This window comes from Thermobia domestica, chromosome 15 (assembly GCF_964235325.1).
Source record: "Thermobia domestica chromosome 15, izTheDome1.hap1.1, whole genome shotgun sequence".
Lineage (NCBI taxonomy): Eukaryota > Metazoa > Arthropoda > Insecta > Zygentoma > Lepismatidae > Thermobia > Thermobia domestica.
The window spans coordinates 70,142,729-70,165,977 of NC_137468.1; the positions used below are offsets into that span (position 1 = coordinate 70,142,729).

Sequence of the window (23,249 nt, forward strand, 5' to 3'; positions counted from 1 at the left end):
ATGGGCTTTTTCTTGGGATACAAAATCTTATCTTTCAGATAGTAGAATAGGTAAAAAAAAAAACTTGAAATTCCGCAGAAACGTAGGTTTAAGAGATACGAGGCCGTAGGCCGAGCAAACGGGGATCTGGGGGCGGAGTATCCAGCTAGCCGAAGGCTAGTTGAAAAATATTATCTCAAAACATTTAGATCCTTAGTTAATATCTGAAAAATCTGTACAGAACTCCTTAAAAATATAGCTCTGCAAGTAATGTAATCAATATATTGTAATAACTAGTTACAGAGCATGTGCAAGTGAGGGAAGACTGTTTATTTACTTTATTTCATAGGTATTTCTTCAGACATATATGAGTATATAAATGTAGGACTTGGTTTGAATTAAATATTTCTTCTAAGTTTAAATTTTTTCATCACTATTACATAAATTGTAAAATGATGAGTACACTACAGTACGAATAACTTGCACTTTATTGGCATAACGAATTAATTGTTACAACGTATGAGGTAAAATAAAAAATCATGTTTAAATTGTATATTCTGTATTTAATACATTTTCTTTCGAAATATATTTTATCAATATTTTCTCATATATTAACTGTAAATACTTAAAAATATTGTGAAAATTCTTAATTTCTGAATAATATGTACATATTGAATATACATGGGCTTTCTTTCATGTTGTAAGGTTGATTTCGAGTTATTTAGGTATAACAATGTGTTAGTCTTTTTTTTTTTTTTTTTTTTTTTAATTCGACGACAATCAAGTTACCTTCTTCGTTATCGCTTTTCTTTTAAAAAAATCATTGCTAATATTTAATACCTTTTTCTGTAATGTACAGCACACAATTTCCTTATCATAAAACAATAACACAATTTACTAAATAGATCCACACGATTTACGTACTCTGCAACAACAAAAAAGCAGGCTTAACAAAGTCACTTCAGCATTTACTATTCAGTTATTATGACAATTGTTTTACATAGATATCAATTTCAATTTCTCCTGACCAATTCTTACGTAGTTCAGAAGTTTGCTAAGCTCTGTTCTTTTTTATATCTCCGAAACTGGTAAAGGCACCAGATGAGTTTAGTAAGTTTGATGTATTTTGGCAATTTTAAAAAAGAAACCTAGTTCGGTTTACGGATTTAACTAACAAGTATACGAACTTCGCCGATGAACTATCAGAATCAACAGTACGTCTATATTGATGAGTTCTAGTACGTATCGGTCGAAAACGTGTGCTTACGAAGATATAAGCCACCAAAAGTAGAGATAAATGCTTTTTAAAGCATCTATTTTGAAAGTATTTCGTCAAATTATTTACTAATTAAATATACGGTATCAATGTTTCACAAGATTGCGAAACTTAAAAATCGGGACAACGGAAGAAGTTTTGAAGTGAAAAACTTGATAGACTAATTGAAATATAAAATTCTTTGAGTAAACACTCAATTCCTTCCAAATTACTTAGGTCGTGACAATCTTGAGAACTGTTGGCAAAAACTTGACGTTTATTATAAGTTTTAAAACAAAATATAAGAATTTGGAGGATAAAGGTGGATTTTGGAGGAGGAGTAAGTATTTTTAAACCAATAACTAAAAAAAAATCCGTACTCCTAATTGAATTGTATGATCTCCTTTTGAATGATAAAAGTTGATAAAACGTTTAGTACTTTTATCGAGACGTTAACTTTTAACTAGTATTTAACATGTTTAGTTAATGACTGATAGTGAGTGTTCGAATTTTGGAAGTTTACTTTATAAACGGCAATATTTTGTTAGTATGCCATTAAGACATTATAACTTTTATTTCAAGATGAAAGTTGTAAACTACCGAACAATTTGAGATTTGTTGTGTTAGATAACACACAAGAAAATATGTTCACTATGGAGTACAAAGGGACAGTAGTGTTGGCAGTAACACAACATTTAAGAAGTTTAATCTTTATTTAGATAGAAGCAGCCTATTATGAGAGAGAGTCGCTTGAAAACGCTTCCCGATTCCCTTACTACTACTACAAAATTCGTTGCACACGTTGCGCTCGATCTTAGTAGCTCAGTATAATTTGTTAAACCCCCTTTGCTACGTCCCATAATTAAGCCAACTGGCATTACAAGTGATTTATCCACACTTTTGACAACTATCTTTGTAAGGCTATGTTTAAAGACTGATATTGATCAGAACTCTTCTTCGTATTTTTAGAGGAACTATCGTTTTCGAAGTTTGTCGGTACAGTTTGTACTGCAATAACCGTTGAATGAATATCGACTATAATACTGCACTTATTCCAAAAATTAAAAGCAACTATTTTAAATCCGACTGCTTAAGTACTGGGAAATAATGGTGAAATGTCATGATTCGATAAAGAAGACTGAACAAGTTTGTATGATTTTTTGACTTTTCTATGAAATGATAAGAGGTGCATATAATAAGGATGTAGAAAACGCGCTCGTATTGTCATCAACTGTAATTTTAGATTTCATTCATTTTTTTTTGAAAACGACACTCAAAACTAGAAACTTCACATCAACTTAATTCTATATCACACTGTATCTGTTCCATCTTTCGCACGATTTTCTTTCATTATTTTAGTTGAATTAATTGAATTTTGCACAGGCAATTTACTTTCCACTGCAATTTCAAGCACTCAAAAAAGTTCATTTGTTACCTATATACACATACGAAATTACATACGCACAAATCATCCTTTTTCTTTGGATCACACTGTGAGATGCTTGTTTCCTCGTGGAAGGTATCCATTTCCCATCCGGCTTTGCTCCACTAAACTATCATTTCTTTTTTCTCGCTTTCTGATGTTTTAGGTGTTTGTGAATTCACGTCAACAACCTATTCAGAAAAACACGTATCTCTTTTATAAACTGTAGAAATTCCGATTTCTTTTCAACAGTAAAGAAACTAAACAAATAAATAAAATACCGATACATAAAAGAAACAACGTACCGCGGAAGGAAAACACACAGATTTTAATTTTCAGACTTTCAAAAGAAAATAATTAATGAAAACTTAAAATGAGTGTCAAAGATTACTTAAGTTCACGACACTAACATGTACTATTATTGGTTTGTCAATTTAGTAGACATATACATATATAATACCTTCTGAAATGTTATTTAAAAAATACTGTCAAATGAAAGCAACATAGAAATACACATACAACTACAGAAAACACGTATGGCTCTTTTGTAAATTAATACTATATTTTTATAACACTTATGCCAAGGCAGTACCTTGGATGGAACAAATGGGGCGTTGCCCCAGACATCATGTTCGAATGGCCCTACGATTTGGAGGAAACAGTTAGGCCATTTAGGAAAAGTATCAATGGCGATAATAATTTTCTGTTTGAGATCAGGAAACTGCACATTATGGCAGATGAAAGTAGAGGAAGACTGCGTAAACTTGTCTGCAAAACTTCAGGAAGGCAATCCTTTGTTGTAGACAGTGACTACCTTTACTCTGAACTACGATTATTCAGATAACGTAGTCCCAGTGGAAGTGAAAATGGCACAGAAAGACTTTCGTTTCTCAAAGCCCTTATATGACTCTTATCCTAATGTAACAATAGCCTACCGCATTCTCATAATGATTTGCTTCTGATTGCACCTGGGTACAGAACTTTTCAGCTTAAAAATAATATATATATATTACATAGGGACACCATCGAAACAAAAAAGCTTGAATTGACCGACTTTAAAAATCAAGAATTCCTTGCCTTAAGCCCTCTTACGTCAAATCAATAATATAGTATAATAATAGTAACAATAGATACATTACTGAAACATGCTCTGGGGTGCATTTTTCTAAATAAACACATACCCTGCATTACAAACTCCATTCGTGTTTAACATTATTTCCACTATATTTCGGTCATCTCTGTAACCATGATCCCACGCAGGGAGCTAAGACTATCATTATAATTTCATTCAAAATAATGTTTCTTGTCCTGTAAAGAGAGAACAATCCCCAAGTATTTCAAAAACTAGACACATTATCAATTAAATTCAACACTTGTAAATATCAATCCAATCACTTTAGTTTAGGAAGAGGTGCTTTAAAAGGATGTTAATAAACAATACAATTAGTTTTAAAGGACACATAACGACACTGAAACGAAGTGAAAATTACAATAGATAGTGATTATAAGTTCTATGAAGAGCTGCTAACACGCCGAGAATTAACCACCATAAAAATTTATAGTTTGCTCAATGTGGACTTGTATGATAAGTGATTTTAAAATATATTACGATAACAATTCATGGATAAGAATTAATTCAAGAAAGAGAATTAATTAAAATTTTCAAGTGTTGAAATGAAATGAAATCTTTGAGTTTTACGTCCCACGTTTATGCCGGTTAGGCTAAAGGAGACGGTGATGAGAATGAATGAAATGGTGGAATGAAGAAAGTGGGAGGAAACGGGAGAACCCCGAGAAAACCCACGAGCACGATGTTTATCCACCACAAAGTCCACACGGCGCGAGCTGGGATCGAACCAGGGACCCAAGCACCGAAGGTGAACACACTACCAATGAGCCACCGCGCCCCTTTTTTAAGTGTTGAATTTAATTGACAATGTGTATGGTTTCTGGAATAATTGGGGGCTGTTTTCCCTTTACAGGACAAAGAACATTATTTTGAGTGGAATTATAGTGATCGCTCTTGCATGGGATCTTGATCACAGAGATGTCTGAAATATAATGAAAATAGAATCTTAAACAGGAATGGAGTTCGTGGTGTAGGGTAAATGTTTATTGATAATGGAAATAATTTAATCAGTTTCTTAAAAAATAATTGTTATAATGTAAATACTTTGTACGCGTACCAGTGTCAATAATTGGCATCTGGCAACTAAGCACAAAATCTATCACAAATAAAATATTGGCTCACAGAAACACTAATATAGTTTATTTAATTCTAGTATAAACTTAAAGCTTTCCCTGTTAGTCTAGTGGCTAGAGCACACGTCTTTGGCGGGTCGGATCCCGGCTTTGATACCCGGTGGGAAAGCTTTGAAATTTGAACTTATTGCGATGGTTTAGATTTCACCGTAATGGGTAGGTCCCCACAAAATTTAAACCAACAACAGAAAACAACGTTAAAAATACTTTAACATTATTGATGCGTAATTAAGGATTATGTACTTGCGAGTTATCAAATACCTTATCTCACAAGCAGGAGTTTGTCCATTGCAGTAACTTAGAGTTTACAAATATTACATCTGCACATAAAAACGATGAGAACTTGGAAAATTTAACCAAAGCAGTTTTCGTTTGGAGCTGACTTCATTGCATATTCTCGTACCATAAAAAGATTAACTTATAATCCATTTTGATAACAAAATCTTGCATATTAAGTAACAATTGAAGAAAAATGAAACCTGCGAGAATTCAATTTTTAACACATGCCATGAGTATACTACAGATTTCCTTGCATCAAGTCTTGGTTGAGAGTCAATTTGTAGTTGAATCAATTAGTTTTCTATTTTTTTTCTTCCTTTGTTTTCTTTATTCCAACGAAAAACTAATTTTCATTTTTTTCTTCTATAGAGGTTGAAAATACTCATGCTCGTAGTTTTAGAATGCTTCTGTATATATTTTTCAAATCTCGTTAAGGTCTTGCTGAGAATTCTGTTTCTCTCCGATAAGAAAAAAAAAAATCCTCAGATGATAAGAAAAATGCACACATCAGTGCATTTACAGCTCTTTTCATATAATAAGTTGTCTGGAGTTTTTAATGAAAGTCCAGTCACTTTGAGTGAACTTTCTATTCAGTCCAATTGGACCTGCACTATATTATCAATTTTATTAATTAGCAGCAGGTATTACTGATTTTTCGAACTATAGCGAATGTTGTTAATATCAGATGTGCTAACTAGAAATGTATTGGCATATCAATTTCTCACTCTGGCAAATGGAAAACGAATTACCAACAAATACGTGCAAACCGCATGTTTCTATGTCAACTGATTGACACGATACAGTATTTTAAATATTTTTATATGAAAAAATTATGAAAATCTTTAGCATAAGTTGGGTCTCGCAATACTTCCTTTCCACAGGAAATAGATCACAGTTTTATTATCGTAAAGTAAACAAAATATCATAGTTAGGCTCCATCTGTTATTAGATGCATAGGAAACTGCATGTCTTACAAATGTAGTTTAAGGAAGGAATAAGATCCTGTTTCTTTTGGAAAATATTTTTAAAATAAACATTTCTATATTCGTGTAGCCAATGAATTCTTTCTTCGCTTCGCTTTACGTCTGCTATTTTATAATTCATTTTCCCCCTCTACCATCCTTTCTACTCAATATAAAGACCTCAAAAACTAATGAACAAAAGTCCAGGCATCTAATTAATATCATAAAATATTGCACACGAAATAAACTCTACTGTTATCAGACACGTAGAAGTTAGGAAAGCCGATATGATGGGAGCTGGAACTCAGGCTTTTGATTTTATAAATATGTCCTTCGCTTCTTTCTTACTACGTGTAGTTCATATTTTGTTCCCGTAAGTTATAGAAAAATGTCTTATGAAAATGAACTCGTTATAATCTTTTTCTTTTATTCTTTTTGGTTACAAGAATTATTTTCAATGTTTATACTAAATAAAAAAAGAAAACAAAAGAAAATATACATTAGATAAAGAAAAGACAACAACTGAATTTCTATAAACGTCTAAATAGAGGTTTTGGATCTCATTTCATTAATGTCGTGCATAACGGCCGTCTTCTACAGGGAGGCAAGCAATTCTAACACTAATTAACGAGGAAACTACCCACATGTAATATGAAGACTGGAGATCATCCTGTGTATAACATGGAGAAAAGTTACGAGAGGAAGATTTCACGAAACAGCGAGTAACTAAATTCGGAACCCATTATAATAAATGTAAGACACTGGCTCAGACAGAGACAAATGCAAACTATCCCAGACAATGCTGATAATAAGATGACACAAACGTCGGGTCTTTATCAATTCAAGTGGAATAAATAATAAGTAATTAAATTTAGTTCACATTTATATTGTAACACGCACAATAAGCATAATAAAAATACTAAATTTTATTGGTATAACACAATGAAACGAAATTTTCAGTGTTACGTCCCACGGTTATGTACTGTAAGCTAAAGAAAACGGATGATTAATGAAAGTGAATGATTATAAAATAATTGGTGGAGTAACAGTACGAGGAGACACAGAAGAGCCCCGAGAAAACCCACGGACAAGATTTTGTCAACCATAAATTCGCGTGGCCGGGATCGAACCAACGACCTCTTGCACCAGAGGTGAGCGCTCTGTTGCTCTGTTACTGAGCCACCGTGTTCCTTGTGAGTATAAGTCTTGACATTATGAATAATACTGTCAATTCATTTGTCATAACGCTGGATGAAGAAGAAAGAAGAGAAAAAGGATTCTAATCCGGCAACACTACGCTCAACATCGCGTAACATTGGTTACTATTTATGTAGTTTCTCATCTGAAAAGCGCTGTATATTCACTCCAACGTGAAGACGTATTACATACTAGTTTCTCATGATTTATGTGCAATTAGTTTTATATAATCGTAATTCATGTGCTTACAATTTTCTGTTTCGCAAAAAAAAAAAAAAAAAAAAAAAAAAAAAAAAAAAAAAAAAAAAAAAAAAAAAAGCTCCACTACAACAGGTCAACGAACTATAATGATCTTTATACTGGTCACACGCCCTAACTACCATATATAGATAGTAGTGTCAGAGCTCCTAATTTACTTGTTGTAAATGAATAAAACACGAGATCTGAAAACTGTAGGATGTCCAATATTTCGAGACACTTTTTTTTGTGTATTATATATATATATATATATATATATATATATATATATATATATATATATATATATCTATATATATAAAAGAGAACGTACAAAATTTTGTCCGCTCATCACGCTAATACGGCTGAACCAATTTCTTTCATTTTTGGGGGGTTATTAGGATTTGGACCCTAGATGGTTTTTATCATATCACTTTAATTTTTAATTACCAGTGTCTTGAGATAATTGACCATTCAAGTGTCCATAACGTACAAATCCTTTGTTATTAGTTCATCATAGGTAAAAATAAACGTATTTATATGCAACCCGCATGACCGTGTCACTCGGCGGGTTAACATAAATGACAGGCGATATACAGCGGAAAATAGCTTGAATCTTCTGTTTAAAATTTTTTAATTGATTTGCTTATTTTTACAGACACTTTTACAATATGCCAGCACCGGGATGACCGCAGCGAAGCGGGGCGGGTTAACATAAATGACAGGCGATATAATGTTAAGATTTACTGCAATCTTCTATGGTTTTTATCATATCACTTGAAAGCGAAAAAGTAAAAATTATCTAAGTAACAAAGTTTATTGCGTTCCGGGGTGACCGCAGCGAAGCGGGGTGAACGCTGCTAGTATATATATATATATATATATATATATATTGTAGGAGTCCTAATTTCAACTTTTAAAAAGATAACAAAAGGATCGTTTATTCCAATGTGGTTTCTATATCAATTGTATCTAAGTGTGCTTTATTGCTCTATACTGATTTCATAAGAGAAACACTCACGGAAATTCCAAGTCAATTTCAATTAGCCACATATTTATAACAACATTTACGTAAAGATATACCATATAATTGTTGTATTGTAAACGAAAATTCATTTTGCAAAATTTAGAATGTTGCACAATACTCTAAAAACTAAACTTCTTGGAACGACAACCTGAAGCGAGTAAGCCAATCAAAATAAACAGTTTTAAATTAAGTATATGCAAGATATAATTTAATAGTAATGATTAAAAAATATAACCAGACATACAATTTTTGTTATGCATTCAACTTCTATGAAACTCTTCATGAAAACGTCAAGGATTGTTTTATAGCATAAAGTCAAAATCAACATTACCAACATATGTGTAATTTAATGTTTTATATTCATGACCTGATCCAAGTGAATAATGATGACAGACTTGGTAAGAGTCAAGTAAGAGAAAACCAATGGACATGTTATACTCTATATACCCTGAAGTTAAATCAGGAGCCTTTTGCAGCAATTTCATTTGTTGGACTGGAACACCCGCACCATTTTAAATAAATAAAAGGGACACCAGTTTAATGTAAGATACGAACAGAATTAACTCCAGCGCGAAACCCATTTTTGTATAATGGTCGTAATTTAACACCTCCGCTCATTTTAATGGTCGTAATTGAATATTATTCCTATGTTCGACATGACTTTTGATTTAATTCTGTCTTGTGGAGCAAACAAGTAAAGGTTTCTGGCCTTCCCTAGATATTAGCAAGGAGCAAAAACAGAGATATAAATTATGGAACCTTCCGTGTGTGTGACCACAAGTAGAATGTTCCTCTTCAGCACGGAGTTTATATAGGATGTGTACTCTACAGTTTAACATCGAATCCAAGTCAATTTATTCCCATTGAGAATGAACCAAGGATTCCCGCACTAAGGGTGATAAGGTCAAGGCAGCTATCCTCCGTGTGTTTAAGTTAGTAAGACGTTTAAGTCACTGCAAGGATATGCTTAAAGCTTTATTGAAGTTTCTACTTCTGGATTTCAGGATAAAAAGGAAAGCAATACTAGCCTTTAATAAAGATGATTTTGTCCTTTGTCTAGCGAGATCGGAATCAGAACACCTCTATAAGCGGTAAATAGACTATCGGATGTGAAATTGCACTTAAGTAAACATAGTTTTTGTTCAACTGATCGGGTTATATAGACTGCAAAGAAACTAGAAGTAAATAATAAATTTGATATTTATTACATACGTATTCAAATTACCAGGTCGCACATTTACTTCTCTATACAAATAAGTTACATTGGGTGTAAACAATTCAAAGTTTTTACTTTCGTTCTTTTCGAAAACGATTTAGGTAATAAGAAACAAACTGCTATCCTTCCAGACTTCATTCAATGTGATCGCAACAAATACCACAACCAATTTTGATGTTTTAGAGATGGAACTTACATCTGCAGTTCCTGTAATACAATTTCCACAGTAAATAAATTAGCTTTATTCCTTTTTTCTTTAAAGCCGTCACAACTAACCTACGTAACATACAATACAAGTGCTCCAAAACGTCTTCAACACACACATGACACGATTTCCTTTCAAATCTATTTATTCTCCCTACTTCCCTTTGCCTTTTTGTTTGATTACCAAAAAAATCATTTTAAAAAACAACTTCAAACAAAGGAACTTTTGTCGATAAAATTTTCTTGAAACGTCACATGCACCTTTATCGTTTGAAAATTCATGAAAAATCACTTTGTTTTATTAGTTTCAACTGCTGAGATGAAATATATGGACTGTACAAGTTTTTTTTTTTTTTTTTTCATTTTTCTAATGCGAATTCATTACTGATTTCATGCATTATCCACACAACAATCAACTTTTTAGTATATTCATTATATAAACAGAAGTAGCCTCACATGCATAAAAACTTGTCTTTCCAGACACTCAGAAGAAACACATCTGCGTAAATATGATATACACTGTACGAAAAACATACAGTATAACAAAAAAATTCTCTCCAACATAACCAAAACACAAGCTATCAACAACATGTTGAAAAGCTTGTTGTTTACCGATTATATTTCAAAGAGTGATGATTAAGAATGATGAAAAATTAATCTGTTCTGATGCAAGTGAAACTTATTACTTTGGGAAACTTTGCTTTACTACATACAAGGGGTTATTTTAAAGTTTTTGAATTTAATGTCACTTAGTGCTAATCACCTTTCCAGTATCTTCATGTCCTCGATATTTGGGTTTCCCGTGAGTAAATGGTAAATATTTATACTTGATCATATGCTGTAAAAGAATAAATAAATAAATAAATAAGTTACAATTTACGCATTGTCAGATTATATCTATCTATGTAGCTAGCTACCTATCTACAGGGTGTTAATGAACTATACCGACAAACTGTAAGAAGTGATTCCTTACATCAAAATAAGAGAAAAAGTTCACATGAACCTATGGGAAGAAGTTCATAGTTTCAGAGCTAGGGCTGTCCAAAATCGAGAAAAAGCTAAATTTCAACAGGCCCTATTTCATATTCGAGAAACTGTGGATGGTGGTCCTAATCAGCGTAAAGGAAGTCACACATACACAATCCAAAAGTGCATATTTAATTAATTTTCAGTGGGTGTGAGAGTATTCCCAACAGGGTGTAATTCTCAGATATGCTCTCAACAGTTTTTTTTCAGATATGCCCTGATCTTAAGGTGCTCCAAAGTAGGCAAGAGGTAAGCCTTGGCAACAATAGACACTCAATGTTTCGGAGAGAAGTCGGAAGTGTTAGGAACCGGCAGCTCCACGGGTTTGTGTGTTTGGAATAACGTGTGCTGCGATGTATTTCCTCACGGTATATTATACGTTTTTTCACTTATAAGCGTGAAAGAAAACATCGCAGCACGCTTTGTTCCGAATACGAGAGACCGTGCTGCTGACGGTCCTTAATACTTCCGACATACTGCAAAAGGATTCGGTCTTCACTGCTGTTAAGGCTTATATTTTGCCTACTTTGGACCACTCATAAAGTCAGAGCATATCTCAAGATTCGGTAGACGGCACATCTGCGAATTTCACCCTTCAGAGAATACTTTGCACACCCATTGAACATTGATGAAACATGCAGTTTTGGATTGCGCATTCCTCTTTATGCTGATAAGGACCACCATCCACACTTTCTCGAATTCGAAATAGAACCTGTTGATTCGTGATTTTGAACAGCCCTAGCTCTGAAACTATGCACTTTTTCCCATAGGTCCATATGAACTTTTTCTCTTGTTTTGATGTAAGGAATCACCTCTTAAAAGTTCGTCGGTGTAGTTCATTAACACCAAATATATATATATATATATATATATATATATATATATATAGTTTCAAAAAAACACCGACAACGTTTGGGAGGTCATTCCTGACATCAAGCTAAGGCAAAAAGTATAGACCAACCTGGGTGCATAAGTGCTTCCTTTCGGAGTTACGGGCTGCCGAAAACATGAAAAAATGAACTTTAAAAGCCCATAGCTCCAAAACTATGGAACCTACCGTTGTCGGGTCAAGACTTCACTTAAAAACTATTATATGTCCTATCTAAATATCCATGTTTCAGAATCCTAAGGTACTCACGCAACAATTTTTATAGAGGGAGTTTGGGTAGGGGCATGTAATTTCAAGTATTCACCAACTACCTCTATAAAAATTATTGCGGAAGTACCGCAGGATTCTGAAATACTGTTATTTGGATAGGACACATACTAGGATTCGAATAAAGTCAGGATTCGATTACAGTAGTCCCATAATTTTGGAGCTATGGACCTTTGAAGTTCATTTTTTCATGTTTTCGGCAGCCTGTAACTCCGAAAGAAAGCATTTGTGCACCCAGGTTGATCTATGCTTTTTGTCTTATCTTGGTATCAGGAATCACCTCCCGAACGTTGTCGGTGTTGTTTTGAAACACCATATATTATATATATATATATATATATATATATATATATATATATATATATATATATATAGTACATATCAAAAAACACCATTACAAGACATCTATAAACTGCTGAAATCGCGCATAGGAACAGCACACAATCTATTTAAATATCCATGGTTGCGAACCATGACATATCTATAGAATATAATTTAGAAGATAATAGGTGCACAAATTATTTACTATCATTACTTTTCTTTCGTCATTCCAATTACAAACAATAGGGCCTAACATAAAGAATACTAACTAGCCAATGCTGTGAAACAACTAGACGTCCCATTTTATTTACAGGATACATATTAAATACTAACTGAAACTGTATCCACCCAAAAACACACAAGTAATAAATCTCACCTTGAACGTTTCAGCAAAGAGTTATTGCCTTCTTCAGCATGGATTCTTAAGAAAATAAAAGTTACTTGATAAACTACGTTACTGATTACCCATTTTCCCCCCACTTAATTAAGGAATATAATTCAAGAAATCGTTATCTATGAACCATAAGTAATGATAAGAATTAAGCTTTTACCGCACGGATTTCCAATTTTTAAGTTTTCTTAAAGCAAGACCGATTACCAGTGAGGTGAAAATGGAACAAAAGTAAAACCAGTGACACTTGAAATCAACGTTTCATTAATTAGTAACCTCTAGCTTTACAGAAAACATGTTCGTTTACAGTATATATGAGATCGACGTATTTGCACAAAAATTATATACATAGAAGTTCTGAAAGTGCATTAGTTATTTTTGGAGTAATAGATAATCAACAGTTCATCCAGCAACGTTAATTGTTTTAAAGGATCCATGCTGATGAAGGCAATAATTCTTTGCCGATAAATTCACAATAAAATTTACCATCTGAGTGCTTTAGGGTGAGCACAGGTTTTATAATTAGATGTATCATTCATGAACGCATCACTACAGCCGAAACAATTGAGAAAAGTCGGAAAAGCAGAATTTAAGAAAAGCACCACTTTTCCTTATGATATGATTTTTGACAATAAAATTGTGTTCTTGCATCTTGCTATGCGAGGGAAGTGAAGCCCACTGGGGCATTTTATTTCAACATAAAAGAAAAGTATCACGTGCACATAGTCTTTGTTGTAAATTCTATGGCGTCTCTAGTAATATACTGTGTAGTTCGAAGTTAATGTGTGTTCCTGAGGATCCACTAGACACCTAAAGAACAAAACGTCAGGCCTTCGAGACAACGTAAGCCATATGTGAGACCAAATGGAACAGTTGTCGCAAAAAGAAAATGCTATACTGACAGATTCCAAATTGAACATTTCTCTACTACTGATTTTCTTTTCGAATGTTGAAACAGTTTTGATATTAACTTACATCTTCATCAGTCTTAATTACGTGCATGTCCCATTATAGTAACGGTATGTCCAACGTGAAAGTTGATAGAATCATGAGGATTGTACCGAAAGTAATGGAACAACTAATTGTTTTGTTATCAATAAATACAAATCATTCGAACTGAATAAAGCTTCCCTTGTACACGCATTCGAGCGTTTTTAAATTTCATTGCAGGTAAATAACAGATGTGAACTATAAAGAACGTGCTGTCAGTTTCTACACTATACTGGAATAGATGCACAAAGAAACGATCGAGCAGAGCGATGTAAGAAGTAGATGAAGACCTTTGAAGCATGGAAAACCAGTATTGAAGACAAAACTACGTAGTGGGAGACCCTCAACTTTTAACACTGAAGCAAATCTTACGACTCTTGATTGATTCATGTGGACAGGCAAATAACGATCCAAGAGCTTGCTATAGGACTCAACTGTGATTATAATGCTATCCACAGTACTGTCATAAAATTTGTCCCTTATATACAAGATCATATCTATAGAAATAATGAGGCTAAAGAAATTAACTTCGCCATATTTTTTATTCATCAGAGCACAATAAAGTGAGAATCACTAATGCATAGTATTCAAATTAACCTTCAAATGGTCAGGTCACGCGTCTATAATATTTACACCATTCGCAGAGAAAATAGCTTCACAACTCGGACATGGTAGCGTTTTAGAAATTGTACCTTAGCGTGACGTTTAGTACAGATTATCCTCTCCAATTCATGCTACAAGTGATAATCTAGCGAAATTCGTACCTGGATAGTCCAGTGGATTCAAGTCTGGACTCTCAGCCCACAATCGGGACAATTAATGAACTCGACTGCATTATTCGCGAGACATTTTTGTGTTATTTTGGCTTATGTGGGGAAGCAAAATCCTATCGTAAACCCAATGTCTACTTTTATAAAGACTGCTCTTATGGAGTTTCACCACTGTCTAACAGTAATACATTTTGCTGATACAGCTTTACCCATGTTTTTATCTCTTGTTTACAGAAAAAAACCCTATTGTAACTTATACCCACCATAGTATAACTGAAAGCTCATAATGGCGTCTTTGCCTGGGAGAAACTCCAGAAGCTTCTTTATAGTTTCGCGCATAAATTCTATCATTTTGGCAATTGTAGGATTCCTAAGAACAGATTTGACTTTGACCTTCACAGTGTACCGGCTCATCGAAATCTTTTTATTATTTTCTCTTGGGAGCAAAGCTGAGTGTGTTTAGCAATTAGATAAGTGTGTTGCTGTTCCATAGGACAGTATAATGGATTCACTCGAGGATGTAGATTTCAAAAAACTACAACGTTTCTAAAAGATATTTCATGAAACATTTATTGGCATGGAACGTCCATGGCATTAATAAGGATTTTGAGAACCAGGAAACTCCAGACATTAGCAATGCTGTAGTGTTGCTACAAGATTGGGGCTACAAATTGAAGTATTTTGGAAAACCTGCGGAAACTGTCAATTTTCAAGACTTCTGTATCAAATGGTTGCAAAGTAGACATGCGCACAAAGTTCTTTTCTTGCTAAACTAGAGGTTACGGATTGTGGTTGCAAGAATATGAATGATGTAGCAGCAGTTACCTTTTGGGAAGTATCGTGGACATGCGGAAATAATCAAGAGAGGAAATGCTCGTCTCTGCAGTCCCTCACAACAGCAAGCAGTGAGTTGCCTGGTATGAAGCAAAGTACAGCTACTGTAGTTCGCAAAATATTGATGCTCTTAAGTCAATTTGTGAAAGAAAACGACAAAAATACAAACCTTTCTACTTTCATCGAAAGTAGCTAATCGTAGCTACTTCCATCGAACTTCCAGCTATCGTATTCTACGGTGATAAGCACTCATTCTAAAATCATCGTGAACACGGCATGATATTGTTTTGAGATATATTTTCATCTGTATGGCCACATTTTTTTGTTTCGCGCAAATTCCGAGATATTCTGGCCATGGAGAGTTTTATGGCCTGTAGAATTTGCATCTTGCATGAACCTGACTTCAGGCACAACACAAATTAACAGGCTCAAAATATACAGTTAATCGTAAATACAATGTCTTCTGTTACAGTCTACCTGACAACCAGATGAAAATAAATATTGTAATAATTATATATATAATTATTATAACAAAACACTTACCTTAATTTGTCTTTTCATTGTGACACAGAACAATGTAATGAAATACATTACTAAAATTGGCCAAAAGACAGGGATGTTAAAGCAGTCAAAAAATGTACAAATCATCGCTATGATTGTACTTTTTGTAACGGAATACCAAAATTTGAATTCTGGTAATCTTCTGATAAAAGGCCGAAATTCTTCATTTGCCTTTGTTGGTAATTCTGGACCTTCATCTAGAAAACAAATAAATAATAATAATAACAATAACAAACAATTATACATTTCTAACGTATAACATTTCAAAATAACTTTCTGTGCATTAAAAACTTTTAACGACCTTAAAATAAAATTACATGCAGTAAATTTCTCAGAAGAAAAGGACAAACAACATGTTTTTAATTATTTTTTCAGAATACAAAGAAGGCTTTAAAGTAATCAGACACTTACAAGTATCATGATCAGGGTTCCTACTACTTTAGCACGCACAAATTCCCTGATTTTTTCAGGTATTGCTGCTCATGATCTACAAATTTCCAAGTCCTTTATAATGTTAGAAAGCAACTGTAGTTTTTCCATCCAGGAGAATCCTCATCTACTATGTATGTACAAAGGGTAATAGGAAAGTTTTGCTATATAGTTTTATTTACTCAAAATAATTTCCATCACATTTAATACGCCCCTCTATCATCCACTAATCGTTAAACTAGATCTGCCAAGTTTCACAAGAGAGTAAGGCACAATCGCTCTCCCAAGCCCTCAGAGGATCCTCATCACTGGAAAACCGTATCTCTTTCGGTTTCATTTTCACATACGAGAACAATGCAGTTACAGGGAGTAAGGTATAGACTGTGAGGAGGGTGCTCAAGAAGTTTCAGTGCTATCATCATTATAGGTATTCTGCCCTTACTGGAAAGTCATTTGCAGCAGCTGAGAAGTTTCCATGCTCCACGGTCCTCGGCTAACCTCTTCGTCTTTACGTATGATCTTACTGTTTTTATATCATCCATTAATTGTAGTTTCCTTCGCCCCTTCCCTCTCTTTCCCGCCACCATACCCTCTAGGACATCCCTCATATTCCTGTAGTGGTCAAATATTTGGTGCAAGCTTTCGCGCGGTGTGCTAGAACATTTTCGTGATGGGGAAACCAGGTGTTCATTCCTGAATTTGGTCGTAGGTTCTTCATAGATTCGATGAATTTAGGTAGGCATTGTTGGCACTGTTCAGTGTATCACTTAGCTGTGACTGAGTTTTGTATCCAAAACGGAACAATCCAAAATTCCACAAGATTTGAAAAATACAGTTATCATTTTCTCCTTTACTGATCGAGATTTTCTGACAGCTACAAGTGTATCCTCATCATTAAAGACCCAAACTTTGTTCTGAGTCTTGGTAGACACATCATAGTACAACCAAGTCTCGCCCTCTGTCACGATGTTCACATTCGAGATTGTCCCTTATAAAACATTTGCAGCATCTCCTAGCACCACATCACACATCGTGTTATCTGCTCTTCAGTCAGACTGCGGCAACCAGAGACAACCAAGTTTCTCCAACGTGCAAATGATCATGCAAAATCGAACGACTTGCTGGTATCCTCAATCTGCTAGTAGGTCACTCGCCTGTCTTCATCAAGTATTTTCCTCTGACGTTCGTGGTCTTCCCGCCCTGTCAGCGCTCTCCGGAGTGAAATTTCCCCTTTGGAATTCTCTGTATCACCTGAATATAGTCATACAATGTGGACAGACATGAGTCATTTCTTCTAAGCACTTATGAACATGAATCTCCTTGTCATTCCTCACAACATCTGTACATGTCCCTTTAGAGACATAAGTGAATGACGTCTTAATAATAATAATAATAAACGGCAAAGGGTATCATAAAGGGGATATTTCTTCGGTTATTTATTCGATATCTCGCAACGTTTGCAAGATTTAAGCCTACTTCCGGTTGGAGTTTCTAATTCATGTATGATCAGTGTTTTCTTTCTTCTTGCATGCAGTAATAAGCAAATACATTACATATAATAACAGCGATATATATGGTGTTCATTGGGCAAAACACTCCAAACATTTAAGATTCATCTTAGACTGGAGAAATGGTTAACCTTCGTTTTTTATTATCATTTGGCCAAGAAACAAACGCCTGAGATATACAACCCCTGTATACAAATATGTGGTGTTGGGATGTATAATTCGTAGGATATGATGTTTTAGTTTTTTTTTTTTATTTTTAATTTCAACACTTTCAGTGTTTCCCTAAAAATGTAATAAAGAAATAATGGTCAATTTCTTTAAAAATATTGAATAAGAACTGAACAATCTACACCAAATTTGCAATCGATCAGTGAAAACGACATCTTTCTAGAGTCTACGATTCCCGAAAACTCTCTGTCGAAAGGACTGGCCACAAACGTACAAACGCCCAGAAACATATAAACTTTTTTGACCACAAACATATAAATCTAGCATTTTAAAATAGAGGATTTCATAAACATACGATACAAATTTCTCATTAATAAATGTTACATCCGATAGGAAAATCTTATAATCAGCCAAAATGGTGGTATTGTTCTCGATTATATCGAACGTTACAAGAAGTATGAGTTTCTGTTTTATCAAAGCACAATTACATCATACTCCAAATAACTGCCATTATAGCCACAAAGCTACACGGTTTATTACGCCAGAATGTCGTGGTGGTACAGCGCTCGTCAATGAAGTGAAGAGTTCGATCCTAGGTATAGTAGACAATGACGTATCATTGATTTTCCTGGGGTTTTCTCGTTTCCTATCATATCTAAATTCCACGAATTCTTCCGTGATCATTCACTCGCATTTTTCATCCCACTCACAGATATAATTGTGAAGTGTTAAACCAAACACTCCATTGAGAATTATATCGTAATGTATTCTTGTAAATATATATTTACTGAATATTGCAAAATGTTTACTACGGAAATACTGTAAGCTCTTCGGGTACAATTCTGTTTTCCCAGAAACACCAGAAAATTTTGCAAGAATTAGGATTTAGATTTCTGGGCTTTCGGCATCTAAGGCCATTTAGCCCGTCACGATTTGAGGGATGATGTTCCTCGGCTAGCACACAATTCGGGGAAAGGGAAGGAAGGAAGCGGCCTGGACCTGTAAGTTAGGTACCACCCCGGCATTTGCCTAGTGTGAATGAGGAAAACCCATGAAAAACTCATTCAGGGTGGCTAGCCTGAAAAAGTGTGTTACACTTTTTCGACCGAGTGACCCCTCCGGGAATCGAACCCGGGACCGCTCGCACCGAAGACGAGCGTTAGCGACTACGCTACGCGGTGCCACTTTTGCAAGAATTTAACGCCTTGTTACAGTTATATTACGTTAGCCTTCATTCGTTCCCTTTTGTAAACAATAAGGTACACAAAAGTTAAACTAAATATTTTATTTCACTTCAAGGTTTATTACAAGCCTGTTCATACAGTTTATTATAATGTTTTTTTTTAATGAACAATACGGATAAAGCGAACTGTTGCTTCAGATCTTATATGAATTCTAAAAGAATCAGTTAGTTTCCTTCTATTAGCTCATTAATGCTTGTTTTACTACGACATACACTTCCTAAGCTCACAAGCTTCTTGGAGACTTCAAATTTCTCTGAGATATGAAGAGCAAAAACGTTGCTTGTGTGTTGATTCAAGAATATTAGTTTTCCATTTCGCAGATGTCACTGTTTGATTATTCATGTAGTTCAATTAACCAGATTACTTCTTGAACTGCTTCTTAATTCATGATTTCTTTCTTGTGTTCGGAAAAAAAAAGAGCAAGCACACGATGGGGTTTACGAAATATTGTACGAAAATATCCCTTGATGCACCATTCAGGAATAATTATTTGCTCTTTATTTACATTAGTGCGTTAGTATGTACACATTGAAATGTTCTCTGAGAGAATTTTAACAGAATTGCATTTTTTAAATATATATCGAATGTTCATGAACCATACACTTGCGAACACATATTCGCTAGGAGTGCACCAGATGAAGACAATGAACAAATATTTCCCAAAATGCTCGAAGCTGCGGCACGATACTTATGGACAAAATTTTGTGGCGACACAATGAGAATAAATAATAATAATTGATTTTACACAAGTGCCAAGGATGGCCTGAAGCATAAGGGTCTGTTATTATGCCAAGTGCTAGTTTTTCCATTACTTTCGGGAATTGTTAAATATTTTACAATGGAAGCATAAATATGTTAGTTTAACTTATGCTCCTTTTTTTCTTTGTGTGATTTTTGAATTAAGCATCGTTGTTGTCTCAACTTATTCCAACAATTCAAGATTGATTTTTCTCGTACCTATAAAGTATATGCAATCTCTTTCGCTGATTTATTCAACGTCAGTCCACGAGGGAAAACTATTTCCGCTTCTAAGTTTATTCAATATTTGTAGCATAACGAAAAACCGAAGTCACCCGATTCCTGCCTGTGATTACAATTACAGAAATGCACTCTTAGGTATCCATCATTATTACTATTATTTTACAAACAAATGAAAATTTGAATTTATTCTTACCTTCATAATCAGCTAATGCTGGATCTATTTTAGGTGATAAAAATGCTATAAAGAGATTTAGATGGTAAATTCCAAGAGCATAGGTAACGATGTACCATCCCTGTGGAGAAATAAAGGAAAGCTTTTAATCAAACAACCTAACTGTCTACACTCTTACAATTATACACTTCTGGGGGCAAAACACAGCTAAGTGGGTAGAGAGCAAAAGTTAATATTTTCCTTTAGTAGTCGGGAAGTCCGCTTAAGTTCGAATTATGTGATCAACCCTTCTAAATGGAGAAGTTCTTCAATTCTATCGAAGTATGTTTAGATACAATAGTCGTGGAAACTACCTTCCAAAAATTTATTTTAACCTCCTATTGGACATGTCTAGAATATAAAATAGTCGCTTTCTGGCTGTATAAGGGACCAAGATAACTGACACTGAAAACACAAACAGCAGTATAAGATTTCCTTCCAAAACTCATGTATAGAGACACGATTTTGCGGTAAATAAGAATTCGTAATTTTGATATAAAATGCGTAAAACGGGATAAAATCGGTAAATAAAAATTCAATGTATGAACACTATTTTCCTTGGCAATTACAATTAGTCACCTTTTATTTCACCTTAATTTCCACTCATCAATCATCGTAACATGGGCTCATGCATGACTATATTAAACAATATTTTAGTTTTTAAAAAACAATACTAAGCATCCTCATTGAAAACAAACAAACAAAAACAAACAAACAAACACACACACACACACACACGCACGCACGCACGCACGCATACACACACACACACGCATATACACACACACACACACACACACACACACACAGAGAGAGAGAGAGAGAGAGAGAGAGAGAGAGAGAGAGAAAGAGAGAGAGGACATTAATAGAAAAAAATAACAACTCTAGTGTTCACAGTTTACTTATGCAAATAACACGTAAGCATTTTTTTATGTATGTCATCGCAAGAAGAGAGAGCCCTCTCCACACCAACATTCGAAACTGATAGGTACACTCATGTCCAAAATTATTGTCGCATGTCTATAAATATATTGTTGTAGGAATATAATTTGATAACGATTTCTCTCGATATTTCTTATGTTAGTATGTGTATAATCGGCAAAGACATGTATGTGGCAAATTTCATGTCAAAAGAGTAGTAAATAAGAACAATAAAACGAAAATAAAACTTTCTTGTCCATTTAGCAACATTTTGTTTTACTCATTCTAATTTTCGTATGTATAATTCTTTTCCTATGAAATTTACCACAAATATACATTTTCCGATTATACACATAGTATCAGTATTACAAGTAACCTGCAGAATCATCATCAAATTATATTCTTGCAAGAAGACAGTTATAGGTATGCGACAATAATTTTGGAAATGAGTGTACATTAGTTGCAGACACTTTTCAACGATTTCTAAATGCTCATCTAACATATCCCGTAACACTCCTTCCACGCTATCCACTTCATAAGTAGATACCGTTTGGAGCTCATTTTGTAACTATATTTAAAATTTCAAAAATTCGTGGGAAACATTGCTAGTAAACTTACCATCAAGTTTTGCAAGTTTGATCTGGGAAGATGAAATAATGATGCCAATACCTTAAAGATCTCGCCAAATTGGATCCTTTTTAAGCAAGTTAGCCAGTTTGTTGCGGCTTACTACCCCAACTTCCTTAAACTTCTTTTCGCCATTTTTATTTCTCTCTTCACTCAACAGGGTGTCTATCGGTCATGAAAGTCATGATAAAGTCGCGATCAGAAAACGGTCATGAAAGTCAAGAAATTTAGCTTTTGGATCACTTTTTTTTTTTTTTTTTTTTTAATCTGTACAAATTTAAGAATAGACTGTAAAAGCTTCTTCTAAAAAACGTCAAAATTCACCACCAAAATATGTATGGTCGGCTTTAGACGCTACCAAATCGCAAGCAAAGCACGCTTCTATCGCATGCACGAAAATACGGCCTATTCGCACCCAAATTTTCCCTTGAATATGTTGTGAAATTTTACTGTTTGGTAAAGAAAAAGTCACGAAATTTCATTTTGGAATGATAGTAGACACCCTGTTAACTCACTTTTTTTCTTTCTTCCTTAAATATAAGTTGTGCTACAAAATTATATTCAGACATAATTTCATTTACATTTGGAATAACTTTATGGGCCAAAGGGATGCTGGAGTTTTCGAAGCACGTTATCAAGTCAGAAGTGGAAGCACAATGTCCTTTGACAAATGTAGCCTCACAATGGAATGTTTGAACTCTCAAAGGCCTGAACTGATGAAAAAACAAATTCCTTCGTATTCTTCTTTGCCTTTTTTGCAATATTCAGAGACTCCTCCACTGATATTTGTCTTTTCGCACCATTTTCACAAAATATCATCGTCATCTTGTGGTTTTCGCTTTCATTTGGCTTCACACATGAATCGTACTGCTTCCAGTCTAGTCTAATATTACAAAATTTACACATAACTATTTTTGACGTGCGTGAAAAACGTAGTAACCATGATCTTTAAATTCTTATGCTCTATCGAAAGATGTGATTTTCGGCACTGTACCGGTTGCTTTGCCGTTTAGAAGCACAGACAAACTGAGGAAGGGCTGGTACCAGACATCCGACAGTCCCATATTTCA

The 23,249-nt window shown here is 34.3% G+C and overlaps 1 protein-coding gene across 4 annotated transcripts in view; it reads right to left on the reverse strand.

Annotated features, from left to right (window-relative positions):
• Window positions 1–449: 449 nt before the first annotated feature.
• The window catches only part of LOC145671069 (protein RER1), a 34,523-nt gene continuing 11,723 nt past the window's right edge, over window positions 450–23,249 (reverse strand). For 2 of the 4 annotated variants that reach the window (XM_081739791.1, XM_081739792.1), the window contains exons 4-7: window positions 20,614–20,713; window positions 16,073–16,287; window positions 10,805–10,879; window positions 450–2,848 (exon numbers count right to left, since the gene is read on the reverse strand). In XM_081739791.1, coding sequence (XP_081595917.1) covers window positions 2,783–2,848; window positions 10,805–10,879; window positions 16,073–16,287; window positions 20,614–20,713 — 456 coding nt within the window. In that variant the 3' untranslated portion in view covers window positions 450–2,782. Of the gene's footprint in view, window positions 2,849–3,838; window positions 3,966–9,803; window positions 10,045–10,804; window positions 10,880–16,072; window positions 16,288–20,613; window positions 20,714–23,249 lie in introns of those variants that run through there. The other 2 variants (XR_014128438.1, XM_081739793.1) reach the window with 2 other exon arrangements.